The 22,073-nt window shown below is 35.8% G+C and overlaps 2 protein-coding genes across 2 annotated transcripts in view; both read right to left on the reverse strand.

Annotated features, from left to right (window-relative positions):
- Window positions 1-22,073, reverse strand: part of LOC142489727 (protocadherin-17-like) — a 408,720-nt gene that overhangs the window by 244,932 nt on the left and 141,715 nt on the right. Inside the window, exons 2-3 of the mRNA XM_075591047.1 lie at window positions 16,979-17,037; window positions 16,684-16,856 (exon numbers count right to left, since the gene is read on the reverse strand). Of these exons, the coding sequence (XP_075447162.1) occupies window positions 16,684-16,856; window positions 16,979-17,037 (232 nt within the window). The remainder of the gene's footprint in view (window positions 1-16,683; window positions 16,857-16,978; window positions 17,038-22,073) is intronic.
- Window positions 16,816-22,073, reverse strand: part of LOC142489728 (protocadherin-17-like) — a 159,299-nt gene continuing 154,041 nt past the window's right edge. The window contains exons 4-5 of the mRNA XM_075591048.1: window positions 16,979-17,037; window positions 16,816-16,856 (exon numbers count right to left, since the gene is read on the reverse strand). The gene's annotated coding sequence lies outside the window, so the exon portion shown is untranslated. The remainder of the gene's footprint in view (window positions 16,857-16,978; window positions 17,038-22,073) is intronic.

Here is a 22,073-nt window from a genome sequence, read left to right on the forward strand (position 1 = left end):
AAACCTAAACCCCTTGATCTCCTTTTGATTGTAGAGATCATCCTTTAATTATAATTTCAATATAAGATTACTAGGATTGAATATATTCCACATCTCTATAGAGTAAGGAAGAGGTTAAATCGTAAACCCAGTCAGAGAATTTGATTCTCAAATAAGTGCTCCACTATATGTATAGAAACTGAGATAACAACTAGTGCAGACCAAGTGTTTTAAGTGATTTGTACAAGTGTTTACAATCAAATACTAATTGAGGAGGATATAAAAGATACCCGAGCGTAAGGGGCGGTACACTCCTGAGGAAGCCACACACCCTTTTCTGGCGAAACGCATAGAGTGGGAGCCGTCCTGAGAGGGGAGAGGAGAGAGGCGAGATCACCATTTAGAAATCCAACCAGCCGCGCCCGGAAGTGACGTGACGGAACAAAGCGGAAGTGACGTACCGGCGGCGAGAGAGGCGAGATCATTCACCCGAAGGGCAGCTCCAAGCGCAGCACTGATGTGCAGCAGCTGAAGGAGAGTACTACAGCCCACGGGAAGATACAGCCTGGATCACACAGCCCACCATCAGAGACACAGCACCGCAGAGAGAGGCTGATCGTATTGGATTCCATCGGAAGAGGCGGGTGAGCCTGAAGCTAACTAACTCTTCTCCCCCTGATCACATAAGATTGTGAACAATGCACATATTAATCGTTTTTATTGTAAGTGTTCATTTTATATTATAAAGTTTAGTTTTTACCATTGTATTGGTCTGCACTATGGTATCTTTTTCTTCACATACACTTGGCTGCTGAGCTGACAGTTGGAGACCGCTTCACAGAGTGGAGAACATCTAACCTAGCAGAGACCATTGTGTGTCTAAACCGCTTGAAAACAACTTACATCTTGTAAGTAGGCACAACATACGAGCCAAGACAAGACATTCAGTTTAAATTTTACATATCAAAAATTGTCTACATTTAGATTGTTCTTTTGTTCTATTTCCCTCCATGCTCCCCCTGGATTACAACGAAAGTGACGATTTGCGGGACTAGCGAAACCAGTCCCTACCAGCTGGGTTTGAGCAGGGGGTTTGAACCTTTTAAATTATCACTTGCACGTTATTTAAGCACGTTTTTATTACTGTTAAATCAATAGATTTGCAATAACCACTCACTGTATAGATTTTAGTGAAACACTAATAGAGTTAGCGCCGTTTTTCACCTTCACTCAGCACGTTATCTCCTCTTACCTCTCCCATCGTACTTTCAGTGTCTCTTATGCTAACACCTCCTCCTCTATCGATCTCTCTGTGTGGGTACCCCAGGGCTCTGTCCTGGGACCTCTTTTCTTTTCTCTGTTCACATTTTCTCTAGGTGACCTAATAACATCTCTTGGGTTTAAATATCACCTCTATGCTGTGACATACAAATGTACTTTTCACCCCCGACCTTTCACCTGCTGTACAGACCAAAGTTTCTGAATTTTTCTATATCATCCTGGATGGCCCTCCGACGCCTTAATCTTAATATGGCAAAAACAGAGCTCCTCATACTTCCTCCCAAACCTGGCCCTACTTCCTCCTTCCACATTACTGTTGGAAGTACGAGCATTCACCCAGTAGCCCAAGCACACTGCCTAGTGGTCACACTCAACTCCTCTCACATTCTCCTCTTACATTCAGAACGTTTCTAAAACCTGTTGCTTTTTCCTCGGAAATATCACAAAGGTATGCCCTTTCCTCTGTTGCTCGACTGCGAAAACTCTGACTCAGGCCCTCATTCTCTCCAGTCTTGATTACGGTAACCTCCTGTTGTCCGGCCTTCCTGCCTCTCACCTGTCTCCCCTACAATCAATCCTAAACGCTGCTGCCAGAATCACTCTACTCTTGTCTAAATCTGTCTCAGCATTTCCCCTGCTGAAATCCCTCTCCTGGCTTCCCATCAAATCCCACATCTCGCACTCAATTCTCCTCCTCACTTTTAAAGCTTACACTCTTCTGCCCTTCCTTGCATCTCAGCCCTTTCTCGCTATACACCACCCTGACTCTTGTGTTCTGCTCAAGGATGTCTCAAGGATGTCTTCTCTCTAAACCCTTTGTATCTAAAGCCTTCTCCCGCCTTAAACCTTTCTCACTGACTGCCCCTCAACTCTGGAATGCCCTTCCCCTCAATAGCCGACTAGCACCCTCTCTATCCACCTTTAAGACCCACTTTAAGACACACTTGCTTAAAGAAGCATATGAGTAGCACTGTGGCTAATACTATACGCATGATAAATCAATCTTGGCCCCCTACAGACGCACTTACCAGAATGTCCTCCCATTGTCTCTGTACGTTCTTCCTACCTACCAATTAGATTGTAAGCTCCTCGGAGCAGGGACTCCTCTTCCTAAATGTTACTTTTATATCTGAAGCACTTATTCCCATGACCTGTTATTTATAGTATTTGTTATTTATACGATTGTCGCGTATTACTACTGTGAAGTGTGAAGTACATTAATGGCGCTATATGAATAAAGACATACATACAATACAATACTACTTACCATCATCCAATTTGATATCTATTTGCAATAATAATTACATTTGGCATTACAAATCTCATTAACAAAAACATATGAGGCAGATCATTGAAATATGCAATTAAATATATAGTGGTTACAGTTTCACTCTTGCTACCTTGGTATATTTCATTGTGAATGCTTTTGAAATTTATGTTTTAAGCACATTTTTAATTGGCATTTAAGATTTTATCACTTTATATTAAACCTATTGTTTAAATTATTTATCCATCTTGGTGGAGTAGACTAGTTGACAATTTATCCATATTTACTGTATAGATTTTACTTTACATTTGCGATGCATTATATCACTACCATCCTGGTGGTAAGTCATGCAAGTGACATGTGAAATAGTAAATATTTAATTCTGCCAGCAAGATTTAATAAAGAGATCTAATGTGCCATAAATTGCATTAACAAAGGTAAAAGCATTAAATTTATTTTTGCAGTTACCACCTAATTAACTAGACAATACCGAACACATGCATTAGTGGTACAAGCAACCTTAGTTATTAGAACAGCGTTTACTTGTGCTACTCAAACGCTTTGTATGCCCACTTCCTAAAGCAAATTAGCCTTTTCTTATTCTATCATTAGAGGATAGCACTGTGTTAGTCAGTAGAAGCGACAAACAAAAGTAGGGTAGAAGTGATACCTAATGACTAACACATGGTTAAAGTGAATGCAAATTTTCAGGATCACAAAGGTTCTATATTCAGACATTATTTTTCATAACAAATGTCACTCAATTCATACTTTCACATATACATTATACAAGTGTCCCTTTAAGTATTTATTTTTTTATATATACTGTACAGTTCAATGTCGGCATAAACTCCTAGTGATGAGATAAAAGGAGAAGTAGGCTAAAAACAAACATTCTGTTTGTCATAATAAACATGAACAGGTGCTATCTAGAGACAGGTGAAAATGTCAAAATCCGTTTCCCGGAATTTGCTGAGCTTTCCATTCAAAATCCGTTCCACGGTGTAAAATCAGTCAATGGATTATTGCAATTTCAATCCGTACGGATTAATCAAAAACACCACTGTATCCAATCCATACGGATTTTTAAGAATACAGTCTGCAGATTCCACAATCTGCTGGTGAATTAAAAAAAATTTGTGCACCGGTTTTGGAGTCTGCAGATTGGATTCTTAAAAATCCGTCAATGGATTGCAGAATCCACCATGTGAAATGTGATAAAAAAAATAAAACAAATCCGCACTTGCGAATTGGCATTTTTTAAATGATCCGTGGAAATTTGCGGACCAAGGGAAAATGCTGATTGGCGACGGATCCAAATCTGCAAAAATAAATTCACCTACGGTATCTATAGTGCAATCCAACATAATATAGTAAACATTAGCCATTGAAAAAAAAGTATAATGCTTTGATTTCAGGCTACAATTTGATGCTCTTCCCACTTTTCAAGAAAACATACAAATTATTGGACCAATTTATCCTAGAACAATGCAACCAAATGACAAGTACATAAACAAACTGCTTTCATCATCCCCAGGGGGCTTAATGCCTCTATGTACTGCACTTCTGTTGATATCCTGCATCATAAGAAGTTGATCTTTAAGTGCCCTCTCTTTCATTTCAATTTAAAAGTAGTATCTGAAAACACCAACTGTTAGCCTTAGATAATGATGCTGACACAAACGCTCTTTGACTTATTGAACACCAGCCTTTACATTGCTTTTATTGTAAGCATTACAGAACAAAGCACTGTTATGCTAAACATCTGCACCTTCCAAGATCTCAAGTGCAAACAAAGATCAGTCAATACAACTACTATCAAAATTAGATTGACTTACAGTAAACTTTTTAAATGATACTCTGGGTTCTCTCAGTTATTGCTTGTTTTTTTTCCTAACAGAATAGAGGACATTAAAGGAGCAATCCATGCAATATCCTACATGTGTATTATTATTTTTTTTATATAAAATCAGTTCTGTAGTACTAGATAATACTAACTATATAATTTTTAAATTTAACTTTTAATGTAATTTTTTATGAGTTTTAATATAATGAACATCCTTTGATTTCTACAGCAGGTTTAAACACACTTTCCCAAAAGTGCAAGATATTTGCAACACTTTCCTGTTAGTGATAATTTGTTGCCAGAATTACCATCAGTTTGAGCTGCAAACTGTTACTTTAATGTTACCTTAGTAATATAAGGATACATTGTAGCTGCTGAGTTACACTGACTGAAGGATTGATTGAAACTGTAAGGCAGCAAGATAGTGAAACTTGAGATGCAGGATCTGTGCTGATCGATTCCGGGAGAACAAATCGATCGACAGCTTAGGTAATTAGTTTCAATAAAGGTAATTCAAGGCATATATATATATATATATATATATATATATATATATATATATATTTTTTTTTTATTATTATTAAGTGCTGCTTAGATTGCCTCTTTAAGGAGGCAAGGCTTAAGGAGTGGCTCAGTGACTAAAAGGCACAGACTCTGAGAACAGTTACAAAGACTTTGAAGCAGTAGAGCTTGATTCAAATCCAATGTTCTTTCCTTGAGAAAGTCACATTATCTCCCTGTGCCTCAGGCACCGAACATAGCGGTAGATCCTCAGAAGGTCGTACATTTTTTAATGTTCCGTTATTACAATTTAACATATCCATATCTGTAACACACATCTTCAAAGGTGTTTAACGCTACGATGTCCTCACATTTTCCTCAAGAATAACGGATCGATAAATGTTGACGGACTTTAGGCTTACTCATATGCAAATCATATGGTAATGTGCAGTTTACGTAACAGAGATCCTCTGTTCATGTTAGCACATTTTAATAAGGCTAAGATATGTAGTAATTACCAAAAACTTCCCTTGCTCACATCCAGACCCTGATTATCATTGAGTTATTTCTTGGAAAGCAATGTAATGATTATTGCACTTAACCATCTAATTGCAAAACGTTACATTTGTCATACAAAGATATATATTAGGTATTATATAAATGTCTGAAGCACATCGCAAACTACAATATATTATGGTTTTTAGTGATTAAAGTTATATGTTTGTGTGTACTAATATGGTATGTAATGTAATAATAATGACTATCACGTATGGGTGTACAATACTGCATACCCATACATAGTTCAACAATATACAAATAAGGTTGATCAATGTGGGCCGGAAAAGTTTGAATCCAGTGGATATTTATACTCCTGAATACAAACTTTTCCAGACCATATTTATTCCATGAGAGCACACTATAAGGGATTCTTTCTGGTTGATTTTCTTCAAACAACTTTATCTGTATAGTTGTCCGACTTTTCCCTAACTGCACTTGAGAATACCTTCTATCACATATACATTTCGATTGAGCGGCAGGTATACTTCAACAATATAAATTAATGTATATCCATACATTACACAACAATATTATTGTACATCCATTCTTTATACGGTCAATATTACATTATACTGTATAACATATAATTAAGTGAAAAATGTATTAAGTGCAAAAATGATACATTTTTCAATATCATAAAAAGATTTGTATTAGCTTTGGTAACTCACATGAAAATCTTTGTTAATGACGCTTTCTTAATAGCGCGCCTTAAATTTTGACCAAGACGAATGAGCAGTGTATTGGAAAATGAGTCTCAGCATTACAATCATTCCTGTTCCTATGGGTAATGCTATGATGGTGGTATTGCTAACCTGACTTTATTTATGCATATGGTTAGCTTTGAGAATCCCTATTAAATGAAGGAAAAAAAATGTCTAATGTCTGTTACCTAATTCGGTATTTTCCCTTATTTAGCGAACTTCTGAGGATCTACCCATTAGGTTGCAATCTCTACAGAGCACGGGACTCATTGTGTTTGCAAACTTCCATGTACAGCACCTCTTACACTGTCAATACACTGTGTTATCCAACAACAAATATTATTATTTGAAATGGATGAACTAAACTACATTGGTTCAAGTTTACATTATTTCCAGTGGATAAAAAATAAACCGATTTTATGATCATTAAATTAAAATAATTCAATGAGGTTTACCTGTGGCTTGTGTATGAAGATAATGACTTGCATTACACAGGCTGGATACTGGAATAAATCATATATGAACCTATTGGGTCCAGATCTAGGAACCCACTGGATCTAACAATGGTGGACTAATAGAAATAGGTAAAGAAAAAATACAATAGTGTGGTACCTTAAAAATTAAATAATGTATTGAAAGAAAAATGGAAACTCACAAACAGAGATAAAATATAAGTCTTGAGATTTTGTAGCCTCCAGGAGAGGTGTAGATTCTGATTTCTCCAAGTTCTTAGATGTAGATTTTTTCGGGCAGAGTCCGCAGTAGTTGCTGGCTTCAAGCCATAATTCACAGTAGCTCCCTTTGCCGGTCCTACAGTATGTCCCTCTGCGATCACACAAACACAGTTGCTTCCGTCTTGGTCTGCTCCGTGATGTCAGCGTGTTGCGTCACTCAGAACCCGGATGGGACTCCCACAGTTCAGTGTAATGGAGGGCAGACAGACAGCACACAGAGCGCATGAGCTGGAAACCTGGACCTGGAGATTGCTGCCTCAATCCTACACATTTCGTTCAATGAATGAACTTCTTCAGGGAAGTTGAACGAAACACGTAGGATTGAGGCAGCAATCTCCAGATCCAGGTTCCCAGCTCAAGCGCTCTGTGTGATGTCCGTCTGCCCTCCATTACACTGAACTGTGGGATTCCCATCCGGGTTCTGATTGATGCAACACGCTGACATCACGGAGAAGAGGAAGGCGAAAGCAACTGTGTTTGTGCTATTCGCATAGGGAAATAGGACCGGAAAAGGGAGCTGCTGTGAATTCTGGCTTGAAGCCAGCAACCTCTGCAGACTCTGACTGATGAAATTCTACATCTAAGAACCAGGAGAATCAGAATCTAAACCTCTCCTGGAGGCTACACAATCTTGAGGCTTATATTTTATCTCATTTTGTGAGTTTCCATTATTCTTTCAATACATTATTTAATTTTGATTGTATCACACTATTGTATTTTTTCTTTCCCTATTTCTATTAGTCCACCAGTATTGGATCCAGTGGGTTCCTACATCTGGACCCAATAGGTTCATATATGATTTATTCCAGTGCCCAGCCGCAAACTACTGTGTAGTGCAAGCCATTATCTTTATACACATACTCACTTTTTTGTTTGGTTTTGTTTGCGCCCCATACTTGTCTTTTTCGTATTTTCTAGACACAGGGACTGTGTTTTTTTGGGTGCTGCACCAACACCTCACATTTATTAATTATCCTACCCACACCCTTGTTTGTTATATTATTAATTTGTGTTTAATTTCACTTTGCGTATCTGTGGCTTGAAATTTATGGGGGAAAGGGCAGAACAATATATATATATATTGTCTGTAATCATTAGAACATTTTTATTATAGGAGCAAAATTTAAAAAATGCCTTTTTAATAATGATCTCTTCTAAATATTGTATAGTATTTTAAAACTTTAAAATATCAATTGCAACATTTTGCTGTATGCTTCTGTTGTAAAGGGCTTATGGTATAAACAACAAATACATAATTAATGTTCTTATTTTTATTTATTTTTTTAACACAAGAGCTGCAATAATGCCTATAGCTTAATATATTCTTATTCAGTTTAAAAAAAAGTAATTTTTAATTTACTTCATATCACTGAATTAAATTGTTATGTTCAAATATTATCTAATACGCATAGTTGTCTATAATTATTATATTTAGTACCTCTATGCTTTGCTATTGGGCTGATGAAATAGAAATATATATATATATATATATATATATAGCTAAAATAATGCAGATGTACAAATATAATGTATGACAGTGTACATAAGAGGTCATTCAATGTGAGCAGGAATTTATCTTACATTATATTAGTGGACGCTATACAACACTTTAAAATTAAATAATAGTTTCTATCAAGTTGCTAGACTTCCATTCCATTTACAAAGTCTGGACTGCCAATGGGATTGATATCTACCTATTCTATACAATTGTGACCCTTGCCCTCTGGGAACTGCAGGACACTGGGAATAATTGCATGATCATTTGATTGTAATACCACAGAACCCTTTACTGCTACTTGGATTCTTGCCTAAGTAAATAAAAGTGGAATAAAAAATTGTAGAGTGTGAAGAGAGGGTAGCAGGAGAAACATTTATTCTGAAGGTCTGCTGACAGACTGTTCTTAGTACAGAAGCCCAATGATGATACAAAACCATAAACTGGAAGCCACAACATTCATCTCAGGCCTGCTATAAACAGGAGGGGCTAAGGGATTAGGAGCAAATGTGGGCATGGTGTGCACAGGTACAGTTTGAGAATAACGGCAGGATTCTGGCATGCTCTAAGCATGTGTTAGTATAATTTTAAAGACATGGGTTACAAAAAAAAAATGTAATGTTTCTGTGCACCCCAAAAAAGGAAAGTGTTTCAAAATTGGTGTAAACACTAAAGTCTTTTTATATTGTTAGTAAAGAATATGTTAGTAAATATGTATACATGAAAAATATAGTTGACGCAGGATGGATATTTCATTGTATACTGTAGGTATATATATATTTTTTTCACAGTATGCCTATTATAAATATTACATTTATAATTTATATTTCGAACACTTGTTTAATTTATAATGTATACTCAATGTGACATGATGCTACAAAATTCCTTTCAAATAACAAAATACTGTAGGAGTCATGTGTATGAAGCCTTCAAGGAGCAGTTCCTCCTTCTCGTTTTCATTTTTTTAAATGTAGTTTTTCTTTACAGGGTGGGAATCTGGGGTCCCCCCTAAGACAAACATTAATATTTTCATATTGTATACTTACCGGTGAAGTAATCATATTTAAATCTCCGCGGGGGAATAAAAATGGCTGCCAAATTGTAGGCCAATAAAAAGCTGCAATGTCATCAGTTGTGACTTCCGATTAAATTACCACTTAAAACCTTTCAAACCAGGAACAAAAACTGGTAACTTCACCAGTAAGAATCTCGGGAAATGAGGGATACAGGGAGCTTAATTAGTTTGGTTTAACTCTAAAGGACTCCCCTGATTCCAATCTTGTATAAAAAAAAAAAAAATGGAGGTACATTAGGGCTGATTGCTCTTTTCATACATGTGATACACATATTGTTTGTATTACTTTTTAGAACCAAGATTTTGACACATAAGGACATTTAAAATCAGATTTTAGTACAAGATTTATAGTATTTCCTGCTGAAAGAACGCTGTTTAGCTGATGATTTTTCAATGTTTGGGGACATGTCCTTGTCAATAAACCTTGAAGTTATGAAGGAACCATGTTATAAGGCAATAGTGCAATATATATATTTGTCGAACACTGTATATATATATATATATATATATATACAGTGTTCGACAAACCTATACATTTGCATGCCCCGGGCGAGTGGATTTAACATCGTGGCGAGCTCCTATTGGCCCAAGCAGCACACGTGTGGTACTAGGTGGCGTGTAGATTTTTTTGTTCGGCGAGTAGATTTTTTGGTGATTTGTCGACCTCTGTATATATATATATATATACACACACACACACACACACACACACACACACACACACACACACACACACACACACACACACGTATGTATATGTATTTCATTTTAGTCTAGTATACAGATGCAGCGGCTGTTATTTGAACATTTCATGGAGTTGTTTTCGTGTGCTCTGCTGTATTCCCCGAGGCATTCATGCCACCAATCACACCAGGCACACCTGTGTTTACCGCGGTTGATTTGTTAGAATTTCATGGATTCTGATTTCTTTGGGTTTAATTCTTCGCATATCCGTGGCAGAGATTAATGAATTGTAATGTGTACAGTACTGTGCTACTGTGTCAATAAGCAGGTGTTTAAAAACCAGAACACTAAAATGCTATTTTCTGCACTAGATAAAAACACGAGTAAACACGCGTCTTAAGGTGGTAAGGTTGGAAGAAATAACATGCCAAGACATGGGTATTCCGAGGTATACAACGCGTTAAATGTTTGAATAACGGCCTCTGCATCTGTAAATATATGTTCCCTGTAAATCTCTTTTACATAATTAAAAAAAAAAGGGTTTTAGATCTGGGGTACTCAAGAAATTGATAGAGACAAAACTACTTATTTGCTTGAGGTGACAATAGATGAACCAGGAATATCTGACCAGTCCAGAAAGAAATGCAATATCAAAAAATTGACAGCACTCGCCAAAAGTATATATATATATAAAAAAAAAAGGTATACATTTAATGCATCCAATACTAGAAGAAAAAAAACCTGCAATGCTTCTAGACTCTACAGCATGGCTCTTTGTTAAGCATATCCAAGCAATGTCACATACACTGTCTATTTAGAACAAGAGAGAACACAGATTTTGTCACCAAAACCTCTACTTTCGGTTTCAGTGAAACTACATCAGAGATTCACCTTTTTGACTAGCGGATGTAAAATCATATATTTTCGATACAACTCAATTTTTGGTAAAGATTAAAGATATCAGGTATTTTACACCTGATACCATCCTGGTCATGATGGATGTCATGAATCGTTTGTACCATTGTAAACAGAAAGATTTGATTTCAAACCTGCTTAAATGAATCCTGGGTGAAAACTATTTCCTCTTTGATGATTGATATTATAATCAGGTTAAGAGTATGGCAATGGGCTCTGACGTGGCCCCGTCTTATACTAACATTTTTTTTTTATTTCTTTGAAGAAAGATTTGTGTATACTAACATCTTGTGCATCCAATTTGCCGAAAGCTGGCTAAGGTACATTGATGATATCTTTCTGCTATGGATGCGGCCCGTTGAGAGCCTTTAACATTCTCCATCAAATCAATATGGCCCTTCCATCCATCTCTTTCACTATACAATAACACACAACCGAAATGTGTTTCTTGTACACTTGGGTATACAGGGGATCTCTCATTTACAAACAGATTTGTACACATAGGAGACTGATAGAAATACCTTATTGCATTAAACAAGCTTCCACCCGATAAACACTCTATGTTCGTTGCCCAGAAGCCAGCAGTATATATGGTCAAACTGATTGTGAGTGAGGAGCATAAAGTAGACGACCAGATTAATCATGGGGTTAACAAATTTAAAAATAGGGGTTAACCGATGGATACACTGAAAAGCGCAGCTGAACAACTACAATTGGTAGAGACGGAGATGTTACTTATACCTAAAGCCGGGAATACCCAAAACAAACAAATCTTGTTTGTCAGCACATGCAGTACAATCAGCACAAAAATAAGCAGGATTATTAGAAAGCACTGGCATGTTTTACAGTCAGATCCAGGTTTAAGATCCTAGAGAGCCCTTCCATTATGGCATCCAGAAAAGCCACAACAATAATGGATACACTAGTCAGAGCTAGACCACCAACATCTCATTTCAAGGGGTATAAGGCACGATATAGGGCATTTTTCCTTGCTTATTTTGTACACAGTGTGGGAATGTGCAGACGGGTAGCTCCTTCATGCACCCCCACACTGGACACCAATATAAAATTAAAAACTACGCCACTTGAAATTCTGACTATGTGGTCTATCTTCTAAAATGCCCTTGTGGCTTGGCCTATGCAGGGGAAACAACTCAAAATATTAAGGAACATATTACCAGCACAAATCCACCATTAGCTGTATGGTACAGGAACAACCAGTGTTTGCACATTTCGTACTAGCTGGGCATAATGTGATTCAGCTATGTTTTCAGGTCTTGGAGATCTTTATGTCTTTAGGTCTGTAAACCACTTAGAGGAGGCAATATGGTGAGTCTCCTTAAGAGGTGTACTGGATACACTACACCAAGTGGACTAAATAGGAAATATGATCGATCAAACATTATATAGATGTCCTTTCAGGTTATGGAGCTGATTGGAGGATGAATCTGTTCTACCTGATGAGGCATCATCATACTTATGAAATCAATGGACGGGTCAAAAAGCTCCCACGGTCTGCTTCTAAAGGGTCAGGGACCAGCTGTTCTTGGTTTAACAGGATGCCTCAGTCCCCAGCCCCCTTCATCTGCATGGTGGGACATTGATATAGGAATTGTTGCCCTCTTTTTGAAGTTACTGATGTTTCTTAGCATGTATGGTAGATTTGTTGAGCTGTGAAACTACACAGGTCTGACTTGGAGTAGGGCATAGAAGCACTTTCATCATGCTGCTAGTTCACTTTGTTCCCTGTCTCATTCCTTCTTTTTGATATGCAGGAGCCGCTCTGCAAAATGACATGCATTGTAGCTAGGTTTCATATAAATACGATTATTCTATATGGCAGAGATCAATTCTACTAGTAAGCAGAACAAACAGCATAAGTGGGCTGGTGTCCATTCTCAATAGCATAATAACGGGTTCTAGAGATGTCTCTTCCTGAGATATGAGAATAAATACAACTAATCATTGTAGGCTGGCAGTATCTATTCTCCAATAGCATTTAAAATGATGCACTTAAAATAATGAATATATAGGGATCCCGTTTTGACAATTATGCTGCCATTTTTTCATTATTTTCCTCTGGTACACATATCTGAGACAGGGAGTTCCTGTCAAAAAGTGTATAATAGGGGCTGTAACTAGAATATAACAGGGACTAGGAGCATCCCTAGTCCCTGTACAAGAGATAGGCCTCTACTATATTAGCCAGAGTGTTAAGGCTAGCTTTTTAGATGTAGTGACATGCTGGGAAATATAGTAACAGGAGCAAAATCGACTCAGACAGTTTGATCAGGTCAATTGCCTGTAAACCTAGGCCACTATGCAGGTTAATTGCAATTGGTAATGTAAGTCAAAGTTCAGAAGAATTAAAATTGAATAATACAAAACTGAGTTCATTAAAGTTTTTAAACCTAGTTTTCTACACAATGACAACCCTTTTAAGAGTTATCCAAATGGCTTTTCCACCCAAGGCGTAGGTACCATCATTTAGTGAATGATACCGTAAATTTTTATTTTCTGTTAGTCATATATTTATTGTAGTTTGCCTTTTCATGTTTTCCATTTATCTTTTAAAAGCATGTACAACATAGTCTTAATTATTAGCTTGTATAAATGAATGTTCACAAAGTGTAAGATACGAACACAGCAGATAAGTATGTCCAGAAGGGTTGCCAAAAGGATGCCTTGACTATTACTTCTAAGTCCACTTTTAAAATGTGAAACAAAATAAAATATTGACAAAGAGGCACAAATGATTAAGTAACATTTAGTAAGTTAGGGAGACAATTGATTAGCAGGTTTTCACATTTTGACTGAAGACTGCAATTATATTGTCTTCATAGATAAGAGTGTGAACATGGCTTTACAAGGGCAATGCCTCCTAGGAGTTGTGAAATGATGGCAGTGACATGTTTAAGGCATTACATCTGGGTGATTGATTACTTTTTGGCACAAATCTGACACCTACCGTATAACTTTTTAAAATGTGTATGTTTTAAGTTTTGTTTGTTAACATGGTGAGCTGAGATTTGGGATGGGTTTGCTTTCCTAGCCAGACTCTTATAAGGACAGGGTGGGTGAAGGGTAAAGAAAACAATTTATTAACAAACACTTTTCTATAGAGGTCCCTAGGAAATTCAATTAAATTGGCACATAAATGAAAGCAGACAAACCCTTGCTACAGTATAATCATTGTTAGAATTGTTTAGCTAAGAAAGACCATTAGATTGGTCAATTCTTTTCAAAGGTTTATTTCTGGCTGGCTATGTATGATTGCATTTTTGTAACTTGTGCATATAAGCCGCTAATAATCCTTCACACTTTATCAAGTAATTATATTACTTTTAAACAGTGGGTTCTTACAAAATATTCGTCAGATTTAATTGTCTTCAAGTTTTTGCGGTTAAGCACAAAATGACCATTACAAATATTTCTGCAACATTCTTTAGTTGGTTACAAATGTGTATATTCTGTGATTTTTGTTGGGAAATTGAGAATGTCTTCCAAGATTGAATTTGAACGGCTACTTAATGTATACAGAATAATAGAACAAATCTTAAAATGTCAGAGAAGGTGATACGTGATAGAGTGATTTTACTTAATACATTTTGCTAACACCTTACTACAGTGGACACCTTAGCTACAGTGGACTGAAATTGTTGCAATTATTTTAATAGTAATTCTGTGTTTATTCTCTTTGAGGTGGTTTCTAATCCTTTTCTGACATGAAGGCTTGTAAAGCGTTGTAAAGCAAGATTTTTTTTTTGGGGGGGGTGGGGGAGGGTTAAACCTCCTACCAGTAAGTGAAGTCCTAACATTGCATTACAAAGAGGATTGATAATGGAAACATTGTATTGAATCCCAGCAAACATTTGTTTGTGAATAACCTTCCATTAATCTAGAATATGCTACTGCTTAAAAATAAAAAGAGTACAGTACCTCCATTGTGAAATGTCTTCTATAAAAAGGCCACCACATCTTAATACAGATCAATGTCCAATTATAAACAGAGAACCACTGTGGTAAAAGGTCAGGAAATAATAATCTTTCTGGCATTTATTACTTGGAAAACAAGGTCATGTGCAAGGTTAACCCACAAAATACATAAAATAAATTACACTGCAGTATTCTAAATAATATACACAGCACAATTATATTGCAATGTCAACATGGTCAGAAAAATGTACTACAGTATGGAGTCTATGCTATATGTTGATAAATGTGCTGTTTATCAGAATGCACTTGAGGCAAAATGTGAATCCCAATTAATAACCAATGTATTAAATTGCTTTCAAGTTTCAGATTTACTTAATTGACCTAACTGGTTACAGTAGTCGTTGAAAAATTGTTGGTTTCACGGATGTAAAGTTAGGAAAATATAGATAATAAAAGGTTGAATAACCTTTTTTACCTTATAAAAGCAGATACAGTACTGCGGTTAACTTTGTACTTATCGCAAATTAAAAAAGCTATCAAAGGATGAACTGGATATATATATATATATATATATATATATATATATATATATATATATATATATATATATATATATATATATATATTACGGTGTAATATGTCATGTGTTGTTGTTCATCTGAGGTTGTATTTACCTAATATTAAGACCTACTAAGGAACAGATGATTGCTATTATGTCCTGATATGTAAAACCACAGAATTCAAACAGGGTGCATTTTCTTTTTCACACAAGTGTGTGTGTGTGTGTGTGTGTGTGTGTGTGTGTGTGTGTGTGTGTGTGTGTGTGTGTGTGTGTGTGTGTGTGTGTGTATGTATACATGAGAGAGGAGAGAGGAGAGAGGAGAGATACGCATTTGATAAAAAAACATACTTATTTAAGGTTATTAATTCTGGAACCTAAAAGTAGCAGCATAAATCTTTTGTTGTTGTTGTTTTACATATACCTATATTTAATTCTTTATTTAGGGTCTGGATGAAATGGAATATTAGACTGGAAATAAGATTATGCCATTGTGACAATTTGGGGCAGATTCACTAAGGTCTGTTGTGGGTTAATGCACATGAACGGTGGTTAACTGCCATTTACTTGAATGGGAGATAATACTGGCTCAGGTGCCTTTACCCATAATGATGGAATAAGACATGAATAGTCATTAATAGAAAATAATAGAAAAGTCCACATTACAAATGACAATGAATAGCATTTTCAGCTGGCTTAGTGCTTAATATATACAGGGTAACTCAGTTTGGTTCAATTCAATTTTTAACAGAAATATATAGAGAGAAAGCTTATGATAGATAGGTTAAAGAAATGAGCCTTATAGGTCCTGTTACAAAGGGACTATTAATATCTAAAAGCAGTCCTGGGGAAACCGAATACTCAAGTGCCACAACCAAGCTCAAATGTTTCCTCAACAGTATTGATTTGTTTTATTTTAATGATTTTTTCCCCTTATTCCTTGGGATACAGGTGAGGGGGATTGAAGTTTCATTTGATGTTGATGTTGAAAGATATTGAACATTCTTTGCTGTAGGCCAACTATGAGGTGTATGCTCTCTTCATATAGCATGATTAGTGAAATCTAACAAGAAGAAAAATTGCCACTATAGCAATAAAATAAATGAAAGCAGGTTCAACACTTTTCTAAGCAACATATGAGTTATTACTCACCTTGCTCTAGTGGTTGGCATTTAGCTGAAGTAGTTTTCATTTTGAGTGCCTCCCTAACAGACATGTCACAGCAGGAACCTTTGTTAGTGTCTTGATCACTATCAGCTTGGTCACTATCCCCATGACCACTATCCCTTAGGCTGGCTCTTTCTGGGTCCTTGAAGGTTGAGCTACTGAAATATATTACACAAGAAAGGAGTGAAAACATGTTCACAATGAGAGTATATTATTTGATACAGCAGTACAATAATACATTTGAATGGTAATTTATAGAACATTATTTAAAATGCCTTACCTTTGAACAAACTGCTGCCTACTGCCCATGTAATTGGGCTCTGCGGGGAAATTGTCTGTCTGTGAAAGAGAAGGGAGAAAAAAAATTAAGAGATATTGGACAAATATCCTAACGAACTACAAGACTTCCTAGTGGAGAAATAATTAATTATTCATACTGTATTCTTTTAATCTTCAGATTTGTACATTTTAATTAAATTGAAAAATTCAGGAAAATAATCATGTACCCGGGACAATTAAACAAATCTAGTACATAAAGTACCTGTTAAAGTAAACATTAAGCCTCTTTCCTCTGTCAAGACTAGAAGAAGGAATTGTTTATATGTTTTCATTAGTTAGTTACAATGATTGAATGCTTGAGGATAGAGGAAAACTTAACCTAATGGCTGCATATTAAAGAAGTGAATTATTTAATATTACTCATGGTTATTAATATTAGTACATCATCTGTTAAGATTCTGGCACAAAGATGTCTAGTATAAAGTTAGGAAACAAACCAAATGGTACATCAGAATTAAGAGATATGGTTTATACACAATCTCGGGTAGACTTTTTTCATTTGAAATACAAGCATTGCACATATGGACAATTCCATCTTCATAATTATTTCTCACCCATATTAATGTAAATCATTGTTGCTTTGAAATATCATTGCATACAAATAATAACATTAATGGTAATAGCTGCCAAAGAACAAGAAAAGAACAACATAAAAGCCACCACACATCTCTAATGGTTGTTGTGCTGAAGTATTTTTATCACTGTGAGCCAACACACCAAAAAATTAATGGTGTTTACTGCATCCAAAATTATATGGACTTCTGCCAATTAGAACTGAATTCTCCTTGTATAAAACAGGGATCTTTTTAAAGGCAAGATACAGTGAAAATGAATAAGAGAGGATGAAGAATCAGAAAAAGGAATAAAAAAACCAATATCAAAATATGTCTCTGCTCCTTGCAGCTGATATCGTGACAAAGCCTCAACTGTTTTGTGCATGATTTTTTTTATCACTCAATGATGCTCCTCAGCTACAGTTTCTTTTTTTTCCTTGCAAAAACACTTAAGCACCAGTAACTGAGAGAGCACTTAATTAATGAAGCAGAAAGCCTAAGGTAATGTCTAATGTTGCACAACAAGTGTTTACATAAATGACTGATCTTAAAAATTACCCTTTTTTCCCTTTCTTTAATCATGTTTGTGGTCTTGTGCCATTAGAGAGGTCATCAGTAATGAGGATGTAATGATGTAATTTGTAAGATTGTACAGGATATTAGAAGTTTGGGTATAATGTAATCCTTTATCTAACATTTCCTTCTTGATTACTTTCCCCCATATGCAGATATTTATTTTTGTCATCGATCTGTTTGGCTGATTCTAAAACAGACCAAAGACTTTTTTTTTTCCTGTTAGGCAAAAATATATCTAATTAAAAAAAATACATGGATTTGGACCAAATAAAGGCACTTACTGAAAGGATGAACTACATCGTAAATATAAAAGTGTGGTTTAGAGTTAGCGCTCCTTATGTTGTGTAGACATATTATTCCATGTTCTCTAAAGACTCATCTATAATATCCCCCAACACAAAATATAAAAAGGATCAAAATGAACCAAATCGGCAGCAGCAGCAGCAGCATATTTAGAATATGCCCCTATATATTTAACCGAAAAAACAACAATTTGAGGTATTGCTTACTCACTTGTGTGTATCCATCACCAAAGTTTGGTCTCCTTAATCTTTATCATAAAATGAAGATACTATGTAATCGAATGACTGATACTGTATAGAAGTGGGAGTTATTAATCCTTAATGAAGTGTTCCTGCTCTGTATGTGACATTCATGTCCTAGTCCTGCAACTTATTGCACAACTTGATTCAAAATCTTTTGATTCAAATTTTCTTAGTTCAAAAATAATAATGAAAAAAAAAAAGAACTTTCAATGAGGAATGAGGTATTTTTCAATAGTATTGCATTTTTTCTAAACTGCTACATAATCTCCCAATAACCTGATAATATTAATATTTAAAGCAGTACATTTTTAACAACATAATGAAATTAATCAATTGCTGTGGCTAACCCAGAGATTTGTGCAAACAGTTTCAATTTATATGTATGTATTTAGAAGATCAATGTCCTCATTCACTATTCCATGGTGATCAAGTTCAGTCCTCAAATGCTACCAACAGTTCAAGTTTTCAGGACAAAACATACTGGCCCAGATACACAAGCTCTGTTAACTGATATGGTATGACATTATAAATCAGTTGGAACATTATGTTTCTTGAGGTTAACACCAATCCACAAAGCTAAAAAAACAATTAGTAATAAGTTTAATTAACATAGACTTAGCAAGTTAGCACTGCCTTGTGTTAGCTTAACATAACTCACGTTATACCTGACTTACCTAAAGGTGCCGTTAATTCCTTTCAGACTCTGAAATATGTTTTTTTTTTAGAGGGGGAGAGAGGAGAAGAGTACTGGTATATCTGGTAAATATGTAATTCAAATATACATTGCATATCCTATTAGCATATGTCCCAGGTGTGCTCCTTTTTGTGCACAATGTCTCTTCATGTGTTCTTTGAAGGTAGGCTTGGAGGGATATATATATATATATATATATATATATATATATATATATACTCACACACACACACATATATACAAGACAAAGAGGGACAGCGCGGGCTCCATAGTGTAAATAGTTAAGGCTTTATTAATCACAAGCTAAAATCAGTTCACACACAGCATTGAAGTAGGACATGTGCATTGAACAAGAACACCAGTCATCCGTAGTATCTCCGTCAGTCGGGAACTGAAGTCTTGTGGCTGAATAACTGAACATGTAAGTCTCTTCCTACTGCTGGGCACCTCTGTGATGCGAGTCCACTCAACGGCCCCCCAGCTGAAGCTGCACACGATTACTTGGTTCCGCAGCACAAAAGTTCCCATCCGATTCAACAGAAGTTCAGTGAGCTGGATGCTTAGTGTTGCCAAAAGCGCCCTTACGTGTTACGTCGCAAATAGAACGGCAACTTCATCAGAGGTTAAGGGATGAGTGCATACTCTCCCCTTATATAGTCCAACAATCTATTAATTAATTAGAAAGATATTGACCCCACCAAAGGGTGGGTAGAGTGAAGTTATTACAATTGGCTACAATACAAGAAGGACTCACATACAGGGAATAACACAAAGCTGCTGGCTTAAAGTGAAACAAACAGTATAGGGAATAGATTACTTATCAAATGCAAAAATATACACATCAAAGACATCTTGCTCCCATCAAGGAAAGAAGGAATTGATACATACTGAAATGCTGATAGAACCATAATGGCAATATACATGTTATATACAGTACATGGATAATATATATATGAATACATATATGTAACATTTTAAAATGTAGGATTACTTAAACTTATAAAAAATGTATGTATGAAAAAACCTTTATTTATACATTTTTTTTGAAAAATGTATATATGTCAAATTACAAAAATAAATAATGCAGGTAAAAAATAAGTTAATAAGTGTTAAAGTGAAAATATATGCGTGAAATGTTAAATATTAGATATATGGTGATATAAATATTAAACATATAAACCATATATCTAATATTTAAAATTTCACACATATATTTTCACTTTAGCACTTATTACAGTAAAAATTATTATTTACCTTCATCATTTATTTTTGTAATTTATCACATATATACATTTTTCAAAAAAATGTTAGAATTTTTTTTTATAAATAAAGTTTTTTTCATACATACATTTTTTTATAAGTTTAAGTAATCCTACATATTTAATTTTACATATATGTATTCATATATATTATCCATGTATATTGCCATTATGGTTCTATCAGCATTTCAGTATGTATCAATTTTTCTTTCCGTGATGGGAGCAAGATATCTTTGATGTGTATAGTTTTGCATTTGATAAGTAATCTATTCCCTATACTGTTTGTTTCACGTTAAGCCAGCTGCTTTGTGTTATTCCCTGTATGTGAGTCCTTCTTGACTCACAGTGTCCTGCAGCTGGTGTCTCGTTACACTTCTAGTGCTTCCGTATCGCGTTGTCACGTGACTGCTTCACGTATCGCGTTGTCACGTGTCTCGTGAGATCTTCACGATCCTTTCAGCACTCACTGTCCTGCAACTGGTGTCTCAATACACCGCTCACGCTTCCGTGTCACGTGATCACGCGACTTGCATCTAGGTATCGCAGGATCTTCGCGTTCCTCCTCTGCTGATGTCACAGATGCGGTCACGAACACAAAGTGGATACACAGAGAAATGTGTAGGGTGTGTTGGTTCATTGTGCCAGTGTATGCAAGAGTGAGAGGACGTGTATCCACTTTGTGTTTGTGACCAGCATCTGTGACATCAGCAGAGGAGAAGCGCGAAGATCCCGCAATACGTAAGCACTAGAGGTGTACCGAGACACCAGCTGCAGGACACTGAGTTCAGATATAAGCCGGTACAGGACGAATGTGAGATACTCTTAACAGTCTCAACTGCTTTTAAAGAGCTCATAGAATGTGAGTTTTTTTTTAACCTATCATGGTATATTAATGTTTTTTTATTATTATGACAGAGTTTCACTATATTTGTGTCCCTTACCATCCCTATATGTGCATGGTTTACCTATGAGACGGAGGTCAGGTACTTGGGACCTTGTTGCAGACATACTGTATGTGAATTGCTTGAAGAAATATATAAAAAAGTTTGAGGAGGGTTGAAAAATCTGTTCCAGATCCCAGGGTGGATAAAAGGCTTGAAATTGCATTAATAACTGTGAGTGCATATCTTACCATTTTAAGGTGTTACCAAACCAGTACATACTACCCTATGTTCTTTTACTTTTTTCCCTTTGCACCTAGGTCTTTCTTGCGGTATATACCTATTTGCAGCTTTTGTGGAGCTGTGGACCTATATGGCAGCAGGTTGAAAAAGGGATAATTAGATTGTAAGGGTTATTACCTTCCAATTTATATGTGGTATAATTTTACATATTGAGATTGACCATTGTATAGGATTGCGCAGTGTTTTTCTTTTCTCTGATTTATATATATATATATATATATATA

The sequence above is a fragment of the Ascaphus truei genome, chromosome 3 (genome assembly GCF_040206685.1).
Source record: "Ascaphus truei isolate aAscTru1 chromosome 3, aAscTru1.hap1, whole genome shotgun sequence".
Taxonomy (NCBI): Eukaryota; Metazoa; Chordata; class Amphibia; order Anura; family Ascaphidae; genus Ascaphus; species Ascaphus truei.